The 13,676-nt window shown below is 38.0% G+C and overlaps 1 protein-coding gene across 1 annotated transcript; it reads left to right on the top strand.

Moving 5' to 3' along the window:
• Window positions 1-7,320: 7,320 nt before the first annotated feature.
• cyp7a1 (cytochrome P450, family 7, subfamily A, polypeptide 1) lies at window positions 7,321-12,299 on the top strand. Its single transcript, XM_068341052.1, has 8 exons — window positions 7,321-7,403; window positions 8,905-9,145; window positions 9,248-9,457; window positions 9,739-9,933; window positions 10,038-10,237; window positions 11,170-11,300; window positions 11,460-11,638; window positions 11,753-12,299. Exons 1-8 carry the CDS (start codon window positions 7,321-7,323, stop codon window positions 12,053-12,055), a joined length of 1,542 nt encoding a protein of 513 aa, XP_068197153.1. The 3' UTR covers window positions 12,056-12,299.
• The last annotated feature ends 1,377 nt before the right edge of the window (window positions 12,300-13,676 follow it).

The raw sequence follows: 13,676 nt of genomic DNA on the forward strand, positions 1-13,676 counted from the left end.
CCTCTGGTCATTATTAGTTCTTCCTGTCTGTTGTCTGGGGTTGGGGAAATTAATGCATGGACTCACAATGATGACACTCGCAGGATTTCAAAATGTTGGTTCAACTTTTACCCCCCCCCTCTTTTTTTTTAAAGAAGATAGACAAGTAAAGCTAATAGAAATAACTATTTTTTGATTGCCGCTACAGGAGGCATGAGTTGATAAAATATAAACACATTTTTACAGACTAGTGACATTTTGACAGACTAGTCAATAATCTTTTCATGAAGCCTGTCAATCAAATAGATATAAATCTGAATCATATCATTACAAGAGAAAAACATTTTACAACTAGATGAGCCCTGAGTAGAGGGGATACCTTTGCTAGCACCTAACAAAAATAAATAAATTGACGTTCCAGTCTTCATATAGTCAGTATTATTAATTAAATGATCTGGCTGACAGCCTTAAGAGAAAAAAATTGATCTGTTCCTTGTTCAAAAATGTAAAAAAAAAAAAAAGCAACAACAAAAAACAAAAATATAAACAAGCAAACAATCCTGTGAAGATCAAAATGAGAATGAATAAAATTAAAAAAAATTATAAGTCTACTTTATTATGGTCCATTATTATTTTATCATTACATCCTAACAATTTCAGTATGTGTTAACACATTAAAAAACTACTTGCGATTTTGAGGTCAAAATATCAATTTACTTTTTTTTCAATGTAGAAATGTGAATGAATAAATGAATGAATGAATAAATGAATGAATGAATAAATGAATGAATGAATGAATGAATGAATGAATGAACGAATGAATGAATGTAGAAATGATGTGATGTCTCACGCCAAATTTCGACAGTTGTTGGCGAAATTTTGAGGTGATGCTGGGCAACTGTATTAATAAATGTGTTTTCCACACAGAATCATGTGACTGTTGCCACTTTCACCAGCTTCAGACACACCTGGATGTGGACAAACAAATAACTCTCAATGTCACAAATGTTCGCAGTTGCACCCCAACATGAAATAAAATGTCATTCAATAAAAGATGAAGGCAAATTTGTGATTTAAAAACAAATTGACTAAAAAAGTAAATAAAAATTATGAGAAGTAAGAAAGATGCTGCGATAAAGGAGCTCCTCAGACTCACTTTACTTTTTGTTGAAACATGGTAGCTGAGGAAATAGACGCCACTGACAACACACATGAATGATATATTTGTCAGCGACTCTCCTTGAAACGGTCGATCCAGGTCTGACAAAATCACTCTGTAGGACAATTACACAAACATTTTTACTCCATATTTAGTTATTACTGTTTTTGGTTGTTTGTTGTTGTGCCCTAGTTCAATAATTCTGGACCATGTTCTTGTGTCTCCATCTCAAATTTCATTTTGTTTTTCTCATGGTTTTTGTGGTTGATATGCTTCATGTTTTTTTAATATTTACAGGGTTTTAACATAAGTTATTTTTGCTATTCCACCAAAAGAAATTCACATTGCAGCTGTGACAGCATTTTACCTTTCTTATTTGTTCTAGGAGGTGTACAAATATTATCAAGACAGGGTCACTTGAGTGATGATACTTTTATGGCTTATTGTTATATGAATTCATTCCATTAGGGATGAGCTGCTGAAGCCTCATGAAGCATCCACAGGGTTCATCTGATTGTGCAGGAAACTGAACCAAACAGTGCCATCTGGTGGAGCACTGCAAGTATATCATCTGCTTCAACCAGCCTCCTTCAACCAGAACTACTATCCACTGTACCTTGAAACCTCTATGTTCCACAATGGAAAATGGTTCCACATCCATTACAATCATATCCACCAATGTAGCATTAGGCTTTTGGTTCCTTGACACTGCCAAAAAAACCCCCCAGCATTTCAAGAAAATCAACGCAAAGCAAACTTCTAAAACGTGGAATTCAATCTCATAACCTTTGCATCCAAAGGACATTATGTTAATTATTTAGCTATCAGCTACGTGGCTAGTTCACCCACCATCCACATGATATAATAAATAATTACCGGGAGGAGGAAGATTGAAAGTTTATTATCTGAAGTGTTTCAACATGATGTTGTCACATCATGGAGGAGGTGTTTACACGTGTCATCGTGAAACACTAATTCACTGTGATAATTGTGATAATTCACTCTGAGAAGTGGAAAGTCATTCTGGTTGTCTGGTCCCACTCCAACTGTCATCGCCTCTATCTATCACCCCCCCTAACCTGAATCTTAATTTTTTAAATGACTTTGCTGCTTTCCTCACTCATCTACCCTCCAGCTCACCACACATAATATGGGTATGGGTGATTTTAATGGGGGTGGCACTAGCTCAGTCCATTAGGTCTGGGGCTGGGCACCAGGGGGTGGCCAGCTAAAGGCCCATGTGGACCAAAAAGCTCAGTGTGGCTTATAGGACCTACCATTAACCAAAAAAGAAAAAGAAAAAAAGAATTGCAGTAGTCCTGTTAAATGCTTATTTTTCATGATTAAATGCAAACAAAAAAACACCCCCCCCTTTATTTTTTAACAAATCGCACCCTTTTAAAATGAAATACATACATTGATACCAACAACAATAGTCAAACTCTGTCCAACTGGAGGAGACAAATTGTCCGGATCATTGCTTCCTTATCCGATTTTATAATTTATGTAATTTTTATGTGATTTTGTTGAATTGCTCTGTCATTATGACGTCCTGGAAGAGGGATCCCTTCACTGAGGTTCTTCCTAAGGTTTCTTCCATTTTTCTCTCTTGTTTTTTGTTGTTGTTGTTTTTTTTCCGGGGGTGATATCCTCCGGTTATCTGACTCAAGTTAACTTAACAATTGCAATCATGCTAAATGGTCACAAAATGCTGTTTGCCAACTCAGTAAGTCAAGCCTGTTTCACAATGTAGTTGTGAGTGTCAAAAACATGGACAGGTCCATCAGCAGTAGCAATAGCTGCAGTGACAAACTTCACAAATGAGGAGCAGACAATAATTCTATGTCAATATAAAGGCCATTGCATAAAAGAGGAGGAGGTCTTCACCTTCAACAGACTCCCAGTAGGTTAAATTTCTAGAACTCGCCATCAGTAGTTCACAACTAAAGAAAGTTCTTGGCTGAGAATGATTCCTATAAAGAGATCTACAATATCCCCCAAAAGATACTCCAACCAATAACCACAATAATAGCTGAATATGACAAATTAAATATTAAGTTAAATATACCCTGTGAGATATGTGTCCACAGAATTGCATTACCCTGTATAGTCTAATCTCAGGTGAATAAATATTTTAAAAAACTAATATATATTTGTATGTGTGATTGCTGATCTAATGATGATCTGATGATCTGCTTTTGCAGCGATTGCAGCATGCAGGCGATAATGGAGTTACTATAGTTTATCTGGAGTTTCAAGGCTAAGCTGATTGAACATTTGATTGCAGGGAAGTGTTTGTTCTTCAAGGCTTGCTGATTATCTTGTAATTTGCTCTCTTCACCTTTCTTTATCTCACTTCCTTTGTTTCTCTGACTGCTGGCCTTCATCTACTCTACACTACTTAGAGTTAATCCCAGGTGAAGGTTATACCTGCCAGCTGACCTGCCAAAAGGAGTGGTTGTTGAATGGCCAGCAGATAACATCCAAATATTCGGAATTTATGAGCCTAAAAAATCTAAACTACCCTGGCTGTAGCCTATCCAAGCTGAGTTTAGGTAGGAGGTGGGATACACACTGTCACAAGTTTGTCACAAATTTGGTCACTCTGACCTGGTTGATGTCAGTGCTTGTATTTTTGGCTCCTGGCCACAGTGAAGTTAATGTTATGTTGTATAACATTATACAACATAACACAATGGAAAAATAGTGTTTGCATCCGGCCCTCCTATTTTTTTTTTTAATTGCTTGCCTGGCTTGTAGACTTGTTCGGATAATTATTTTATCATCCATAACATTCCTGATCTTCATTTGAGTCCATGGTGAATAAATTACTTGGTAATACAGTACCTACATTAAATGATTCTAAGTCCAGCCAGACTGACTGGATCACTATTATTATCACTACTGGGGTGGCAGTAACGGCAGTACCTCAGTCCACTAAGTCTTGGGCTGGGAACCGGAGTGTTGCTGGTTCAAGACCGATGTGGCCCAAACATTTAGGAGTGTGAAATGGCAATTGGAGAGACTCCAGTTCACCTCCAGAGCACTGCCAAGGTGCCCTTGAGCAAGGAACTGTCCCCCCAACAGCCTGCTCCTTGGGCACGCCTCAAAGGACCTGCCCACTGCTCTACCCCATCTCCCTCTCTCTATTTGCATGCCTACAGGCCACCTTGTGTGTGTGCAGGGACCATACACACATCTGTGTGACAATAGAAAAATACAAGAGTGGATAAAATCATTTTCTTCTTCTTTTATTAATCTAATTTGCTACGTAGCAAAGCTGTGCAGGAAGCTGATAACCTCTAATATTGGGAAAGTCTTCAGACGTCAAACATTCACTGCCAAAGATGTCTACAGACATCAGTTATGACAGAAACCCTGCAGAATGTAAAACACTATTCAAGTTTATGAAAAGGGTGTCAACTCCTTCCTTCTTGAGGAAGAAGAGTTTTCATCTTTTCACCAGGTGGTGAATGCCCTGTACATTCAAAGTACAGAGCTTTAATATTAGGGAGGTTCATTAGTAAGTATAATAAACAGAATAGCTGTCCGTCGGTACTGGAATCTGTGTAATATTACCCAACCTGTGAATAAAACTCAGTTAGGCCCCTTCCTGGGCCATACCAAATGTCATGGGGGTGGTTAGGACTCAAATGCAGTACACCAGGGGAGAACTCTGCATTCATATCAGAAAACTCCTACAATAGGTTGCCAGAAGATCAGAAAAGATCAGAAAAGGAACGGACAAATCTGTAAATTTTCAGGAAAAAACCTTAAAAGTAGGATGATTTACTGACAATCTGTCAGCGAACTGAGGCCTGAGCTGAGCTTTAGTAGGTGGAGTTTGATTGGAGATGGAAAGCAGGTGGATGTAGCTACACAGGTGACAGGAATGAGTGGATTGAGAGGAAATAAATTCAGGATACAGTGGAAAGGGGGGGGACTGGAACTGGGATCATTACACCAAACCCTTCAAACATAGGAACAAAAGACAGTGTATGCTGCACCTAATGCTTGAAGCAAACACACTTTATCTTACCTGGCACAATATAGATAATTTGTAATTGAATATCTAAATAATATTAATAATAATAAAATATAAACTAAGGTTTGTTTTTTTTAATTTTTTTTACCACCATGCATATTTTTTTCTTTTACATTTTAAATGTTTGGTAGAGACACTTGACTGTTGCCGTTATTTTAAGCATCCAAATATTGCATAGTGGTTTATAACACAGTCATCGTGACGTGATAAAGTCAGAATCCAAATGATGGTGTAATGTAAAAAACAATGTACTACTTTATTACAGGACACATATTGTGAAATTATCACATCATGAAACAATAAGAATACATCTGCATGAATCACTTTTGTAACGATCAGTCATTTTCTGTGAATCACACTCCTGCTGGCTCCAATTTTTGTGCTCTGTGAGAAACACAAGCATTAACTGTAGAAGAAGACTGGACTCATTAAGAGTTCATGATGTCATCACCTCAGGCACAACGCACATTGTGTTTCTCTGTAGCAGAGGAATGTCAGCAAGTGTGAAACTCAGGGCCAGTTGGTTTGTGTAGCACAATCTGAATCTGGTTTATTGTCAATCGGGCTTACACATGGAATTGGTGTACCTGTTACTAAGTTTCAGGTGCTGAAGGCATCCTTTGTAATTTTAACAGTTATCTTGCATTGGATAGCAAAGATAACAAAGAGAAAAATCTAGTTTCATAATTAAATAATATGAAAGTAAAGGTCAGATTCCTTATTTTGAAAATATTAAATTGGCAATGCCCATGCGATTATCAATTAATGCCGCACACTTCCACTATAGTGCAAAAATATAAGCCATAATGCCAGATTTCTGAAAAGTAGTCCTTAAACCAATGGCTGAAGTCATTGTGACACAACTGAGCCTGAGGGAAACATGAATATGCAAACTGCAGACGAACAGTGAAGCAGCTGGTGATGCCATAACGCCATAATCAGTTACGGACATTACAAAAATGCTTTTAATGCATACATACAGGAAATATTTCTACTCTTGTGTGCTTTAGCAACAAAAAAGGACAATTGTGTCCCCAGAGAACGATTTTTATTTCCGCACTATAAGGCGCACCTTCAATGAATGGCCTATTTTAAACCTTTAAAAAAAAAAAAAAGTTGCACAGGATTATAAGGTGCATCTGATTATCAGGTGCACCTTCAATGAATGGCCTATTTCGAAACTTTTTTCACAAATAAGGCCCACTGGATTATAAGGTGCACCGTCGGTTTTTGAGAAAATTAAAAAGCTTTTAGATGCACCTTATAGTGCACCTAAAATACTGTACTTCTACAGTCCTGAGCTTTTCAATATACACATTCCAATCCAAACACACACAAACATACACACACACACACACACACACACACACACACACACACACACACACACACACACACACACATACACACAAAAGCACAGCCGGGACCTTGAATCTATTTACCAACCATTATAAAACAGTCAATCAGTTAGTATTGTCCATGGACTCCAGTCAAGGTCATCACACACACAACATGCGCAACCTCCCTTTCCTCGAAAGGTTCTATGAGCAAAACAGACTACATTTTATTACTTTATACATCTTAATATTCCAATAAAATTCCAAAATATTCAAATACATAAGAATTCGACCACAGAAATCTGAATGACATGGTGTTTGACTTCAACAGATACGGTTTTCTTGGTGAGTTGACATGACATTTTCCATAGAGAAGACTAAATTTAAAAAAACATACAAAAAAATGATCTTGCAATGCAATCAGCAGGTGTCTAACAAATTATTATAGCAATTAAGGCTGATGATACCATCCCCTGAGTCTTCCCTTGGACCCACCCTGTGGGACAAAGCAGGTATAAAAACCTGTCCCTATCTATGTGTCATCACTCTCAGCTTAACCAGCACAGCTGACTGGATGCTTTCACATTTGTTAGTGACAAGCATTGTTACTGTGTATTCATAGTCTGTGTGGGCAAACGTTTAACACACATTCTTCTCTTTAGGACTGTTGGTTTGAATGAAGCAGGCAGTACTTAGACAATCACAGTTCCTCTCAGTGTGACCTGTGTAGAAAAATCAGAAGCATTCAGGGAATCTGCTGCTGGTGTGAATCTCCTCTCATAGCTGTCAACACCAACATCATGATGATTAGCATTGCTCTGATTTGGGCGGTAGTGGCAGGATTCTGCTGTCTCTTATGGCTTGCTGTGGGGATACGACGCAGGTAAGGCCTTTCTTTTAGCTTAACCTCCAGTATTTCACCTATATAGTGTGTCTAATAGGTGTCTTTTGTGTTCTAGAATGACGTTTTGTACAGTGACACACTCTCAGTGACACACAGTAGTTTTTTCCAACCAACAGGTACATGTGCATGACTCACAAAGGAACATTACTGAATGACATAAGTATGCTTGCAGTATGCGCTAATCAAACAAAACCTTGTCATTAAAAAGGTTGGACTCCTTCTGGTATGTTGCTGATTCACCATCACCAACGTATTACCTGTTTACGTTGCTGTTTTTGCTGAGCTGCTTCTACTCAACCCGAAGCTGTGAATTCACTGGTCATTCTGAGAGTAGATATATTTGATTTTGAACATGTAATAATCAAAACAGGAAGATAATAAAATAAATTCAAAGGATACCCAAACTTTTCTTTGTATGTAATTAACTTAAAAAACAACAGTTTTAAGAACACAGCTTTCTTGTGGCAAAGATTAATTCATTCATTTTCTGCAACCCCTTACTCTGGGTTCCCAGAGCCTCTCAGCTGATTTTGAGTGAGAGGCAGGATACACCTCAGGCAAGTTGCAAGTTCAACACATGGCAGAGTAGAAAGAGAAATAATAGAACATAAAGATAACTAAAACTGAAAAGGAAGACCATGTATATTCCACTACTAATGGGATTAGAACCCAGGACCTTCTTTCTGTGAGACAGAACAGATTGAACAGTCTGTGCATGCAAAATAATGTACTTGTAGTTGCCATGACTGTGCATGGTAGGCTAAAGACACACATGGCAGAGAATAGTGCCGACAACATTCTGGCACATAAAAGGATTGCAAATTCATCATTGTAGATGCTACAGATAGCTAGAGCCAACTTCTAGGCTTGTATGACCAGATATAATTAAACAGATGAGACAAAAACCAAAGACCAAGGGCTGGAAATGAACTACTATTATGTTTGTATAGGTTGTTTCTATCCTGTTTCTGGCTCAATCCTATTTAATGCTATTTACATTTCAAATATATTTTCCATTGTAGGAACCTGTATTTTTTTTATTTATATTGTTACAAAATCTATGTTGGCATTGCATGTGTTGCCACTTATAACAAACAAACAAAACAAACAAACAACAAATGATGATGTCAATCAGTCACCAAGTGCTTTATTAGTAAAATTTAACACTGTTCCACCTACACAACTTCTATAAAGCATTACTTTAACTTGAACATCTACAGTCCCATAAGCCTTTGTGGTTCTAAATTAGAAATGCCACCAATCACAGTGAACGATAATTCTCGTGATGATATGTCTAGACTGCCCTGCAGTTACAAGCAAAGGATGATGCAGTGTTCTGTATTTTATGTAAAGAAAGGCATACCTATGCTGTCCATGTAATCAGTGAGTCCTTACACAAGAACTCTTTGACTCCTTTAGATTATTTCAGATTGTCACTAAATCTTCATCTCTTATCTCTGTTTCCTGGCAATGCTTATAGACAACCTGGTGAGCCTGCTATTGAGAATGGCCTCATGCCCTATTTGGGTTGTGCTTTGCAGTTTGGGGCAAACCCTCTCCAGTTCCTTCGGAGTCGCCATAAAAAGTATGGCCATATTTTCACCTGCAAGATTGCAGGGAAGTACATCCACTTCCTGTGTGACCCCTTCTCGTACCATTCAGTCATCAGACAGGGGAGACACCTGGATTGGAGAAAGTTCCATTTTGCTACATCAGTTAAGGTCAGTCAATGTGTTTTTGTCTGTTATTATTCATACTATATTCTTAAAGGATATCTTCATTTTTGATTAAAAAAAGAAATCCTATTCCCCTCTTCTCACTAGGCTTTTGGTCATGACAGCTTCGACCCTCGCCACGGTTATACCACAGAGAACCTACACCAAACCTTTCTGAAGACACTGCAGGGTGATGCTTTACCATCCTTGATAGAGACCATGATGGGCCACCTCCAGGATGTCATGCTGAGGTCAGACACCGTCAGCCCCAGCAAAGACCACTGGGAGGTGGATGGCATCTTTGCTTTCTGTTACAAGGTCAGTAATTTGACTTCTTAGGGAGAATCACATAGATTTAAGGCATAGGAGGATGTTTTCAATGAGTCTAAATCTCATTAAATTTACATTAAAAACATTTGACATTTATATTTACTCTTATAAATTCAGGTCATAACTGCAAATCAGTTAAAATGAACACACGTAACAAGACTTGCACCAGTTTTGCATTTCTTGAGCATCCATACCCAATATAATGAGTCAAATATCCCCTGAAACCCTAACAGGGTTTTTTTTGTTGTTGTTGTTCTGTTGTCAAACAGGTGATGTTTGAGTCTGGCTACTTGACTCTTTTTGGGAAAGAGTTTGGTGAAGATGAGTGCCAAGCTCGACAGGCAGCTCAAAAAGCATTGGTGCTCAATGCTTTAGAGAACTTCAAGGAGTTTGACAAGATTTTCCCAGCCTTGGTGGCTGGCCTTCCCATTCACGTTTTCAAGAGTGCCTATAGTGCCAGAGAGGTTAGTATAATTCTCATACATTTACACATGGAGGATACAATTGAATTAAGGTATGAGAAAACATGTATTTAAATGTTTTTTCTTTATGTTTTTTAAATGTGTAGAAGCTAGCAAAGACCATGAATCCCGAAAATCTGTCCAAGAGGGAGAATGTTTCAGATCTGATTTCTATGAGGATGATCCTGAATGATTCTTTATCAACCTTTAATGATGTGAGCAAAGCCAGGACCCATGTTGCACTCCTCTGGGCTTCACAGGCTAACACTTTACCTGCTACCTTCTGGAGTCTCTTCTATATGATCAGGTTTGATGAGTTCTCATCTTATGTACTGTGTATGCTTTTAGTGCATAAAGCGAGACAATCACAATAGGTGCTTCAACTCACCAGCCAGTAGGAGCTAAGATTTGTATCTGTGAACAAATGCACACAGCTATTACATGCAATCCTTTATTTCTGATGAAATTATTTTCCTCTTGAATGAGAACTAATATTAATATATTAATATTTTAATATTCCAGATATTTATCTGGAATAAAATTCAGACCTCTATGTAAATACTTTAAATGTTCCCCTTGCCTGGACAATTTTATTTTCATATATACATCTTTCTTCTTTGTGCTATTGAAACATTTAGTTCACTGCAGAAAACCTTATCTATTACTGAGAAATTACAGGGAGACGTTGACAAGAGTAATACATAAAAATAAAATATTGTTAATCTTAATTTCCCTCTTCAGGCGTGGTAAATTATTTCCCCGACTTTGGTCACAGATAGCATGGGATCAATGCCACAAGTCTAAAATATGCCACATAAATGAATAATTAAATGTGATCAAATCTCCTTTTATTCGGTCTGCAGAGCCAAACAAGAAACCCTCAATGTTCTATAATGACTTATTTCTGACATCTGAGAATCTACACAGATTATTACTGATGTTTGTCTGTGTTAAGCATGACATCAAGTCGGCTTTTTATTACATTTGGTTATATTTTGTCTTACTCTGGCCCATGGTCCACTCCTGGTTTCTTCCTTATTCAGCTGACAAACAAAACAAAACTAACATATATTCTTGGCAAAGGTGAATACATTCCACCAAAGGAAGTTAGATTTTCACTGCTATTGGAATTAAATAAATGTAGTTGAGAAGCAAATGTGATTTCCAGTCAGTAAATAACAATCACCCTAAGAGTGATAGTATCATACGTCATTAAAATGTTAACATGTCTGTATTCAGGAGTCCAGATGCTATGAAAGCAGCCTGTGAAGAGGTGCAGAGAGTTGTGGGAAATGTATGTATAGAGGGTGACCCTATCAACCGGAGACTAAACCTCACCAGGGATCAGTTGGACAACATGCCAGTTATAGGTAGGACTAGTAATTACTCTTAAATAAAAGTTATTTTTATTACTCTGTTTTATAGTATATTAAATCACAGTAGTTTGTGTACACAATGCATATTTTGTCTTACAATGACGTTCAGAAATCCTTTGAATTCATTTTCTTTCTTAAACCTTTCGTTTATAGATAGCATCATAAAAGAAGCCATGCGGCTGTCAAGTGCTTCGATGAATGTGCGTGTTGCCAAGGAGGACTTCTTGCTTCACCTTGACAACAAAGAAGCTTACCACATAAGAAAAGATGATGTCATTGCCCTATATCCACCTATGCTGCACTACGATCCCGAAATCTATGAAGATCCCTATGTAAGACCACTATGTATTTATCAATAATTTAAAAAACAATTTCCTTTCAGAAAGGACTTGAGTTTGAGTGTTCCATCTAAAAAATCATCTTCTTCTGTCCTTGTCACATAACAGGAGTACAAATACAACCGTTTCCTAGACGACAACGGTCAAGAGAAAACCACTTTTTCGCGCAGTGGCCGGAAGCTGCGTTACTTCTACATGCCCTTTGGCTCGGGCGTCACCAAGTGCCCTGGAAGATTTTTTGCTGTGTATGAGATCAAACAGTTCCTGACTCTGGTGCTGGCCTACTTTGACATTGAACTATTGGATCCTGAAATCAAAGTCCCACCACTTGACCAGTCCCGCGCTGGTCTGGGAATCCTTCAGCCTGTCTATGATGTGGACTTCAGGTACAAGCTGAGATCAAACCACTAGGCTCAGCCAGGCAGAGTGATGGAAGTACGTGTTGTACATAGTGTACAGTATATTTATCAGACCTGATGAAGATGCATTGCTGTATATATACATAGACTGAATTTAATGTTTTTGTTGCTTTAATGTGCTTTGGAATTGTATCGCGCCCAAAAACAGTGCTGGAACCTTCAGTGTATTTGGTAATGTTGAACAGCTGCTTCTGTCAGACCAGGGACAGCAGGCATCCACCATCCTGGGGAAAAAGATAAGAAAAAAGATAAAACAGATTAGACAAGAGAGACTTTATTAATCCCACACTGGGGAAATGTTCTTGTTAAAGCAGCAGCAGAGAAAGGTACTGAATAAAAAGTGTAGGTAGCATAGTAAAAAAGAAAAACATGTACAAAAAAAAAATGTATAATGAAAAAGGTTAAACCTGAAATACAAATATAAATAATACAATGATAATATAGGAATATTTTTAAAAATTGAACAGTGTTGTAAAGCAATCTGACAGCAGTGAGGATGAGTATGTGGCAACGCCCCATCTCACTCTGTCTACTTCTGAAAGTGCTGCTCAGAGCCTCCACATTTCCTCTCTCCATCGTCACTCAGTAGAGTTGGCTAGATGATGATGATGATGATGATGGCGCTGTAGAAGTTAAAGAACAGGATAGTCGCAGAAGCAAATCTGCAAAGAAACTATTTCAACTGTTTTTTCCAGTCTCACTCGACACAGTCCGGACCACCCTTTCTCGTACCAGTCTGTAATTTTCCTGTTGACCTGAATAAGCTTGACGCCACCCAGGATTGCATGTGGGCCTGGGGAATGTTCAGACTTCATGGAAGCAACATCCCCTGAAGTCAGATTAGCGCTGTTAGCAATCCAATTTATTAGGGTCATATTCTATACATGGTTTAAGCCATCTTGCTGAGTCCTGTTGTGTCCTGTGTAAGATAGTAAGAAATGGATCCATGATTGATTTACCATGACCTTGTCAAACAGTCCAAAAAACTGCTAGTACCAAATTACTTGAGTCACTCAGTATCTATAAAAATACACACAACGCTTTACCCTCATTTCTCAAAGAATGACATGTGGATTCATTTTTACTGAGAGGTTGGGGATACTGCTCAGTGGACAACTGCTCCAATCAGTACAATGACTACAGCTGAGTAAAACAAATTCTATTCAGCGTATTTGGGTTCGCCGGGGGCAACATACCCTGACCAATCAATACTAATGTCTAACAAATGTGTTAATGAACGATAAGCGTAATCAGAATTTACTGACTTCACCTTGTATGAGGTGATAGTAGGCTGCAGAAACCTTGGAGTTTGCTCTCCCTTTCCATCTCAATCTCCAGCAATGCTTCCACTTAATGTCTGAATATGTTGACCTTTATTTATCAGGGTGTGACAACCATCTCAGACATGCCGTGTAACAATAAGATAAGTTGAGTGCATTGCTCAAGCATGCTGCCAAAAGAAAAGTGGTAACAATACCAAAATGATGAAAGAATGCTTATTTTTATATGTCAGAGGTCGTTGCTGGATGCATTTCATCTGTCCATACGTCATATTTTACGTCCATCCATCTATCTTCAATGTATATCTATCTGAAAACAGATGTTTTAATAAA

This window comes from Antennarius striatus, chromosome 18 (genome assembly GCF_040054535.1).
Source record: "Antennarius striatus isolate MH-2024 chromosome 18, ASM4005453v1, whole genome shotgun sequence".
Lineage (NCBI taxonomy): Eukaryota > Metazoa > Chordata > Actinopteri > Lophiiformes > Antennariidae > Antennarius > Antennarius striatus.

Bases quoted from the DNA above. Each gene is read 5' to 3' on its own strand.
- cyp7a1 (XM_068341052.1), top strand. From the start codon at position 7,321: ATGATGATTAGCATTGCTCTGATTTGGGCGGTAGTGGCAGGATTCTGC. The intron at 7,404-8,904 runs GTAAGGCCTTTC...CAATGCTTATAG, and splicing joins GCTGTGGGGATACGACGCAG to ACAACCTGGTGAGCCTGCTA. The intron at 9,934-10,037 runs GTTAGTATAATT...TTAAATGTGTAG, and splicing joins GTGCCTATAGTGCCAGAGAG to AAGCTAGCAAAGACCATGAA.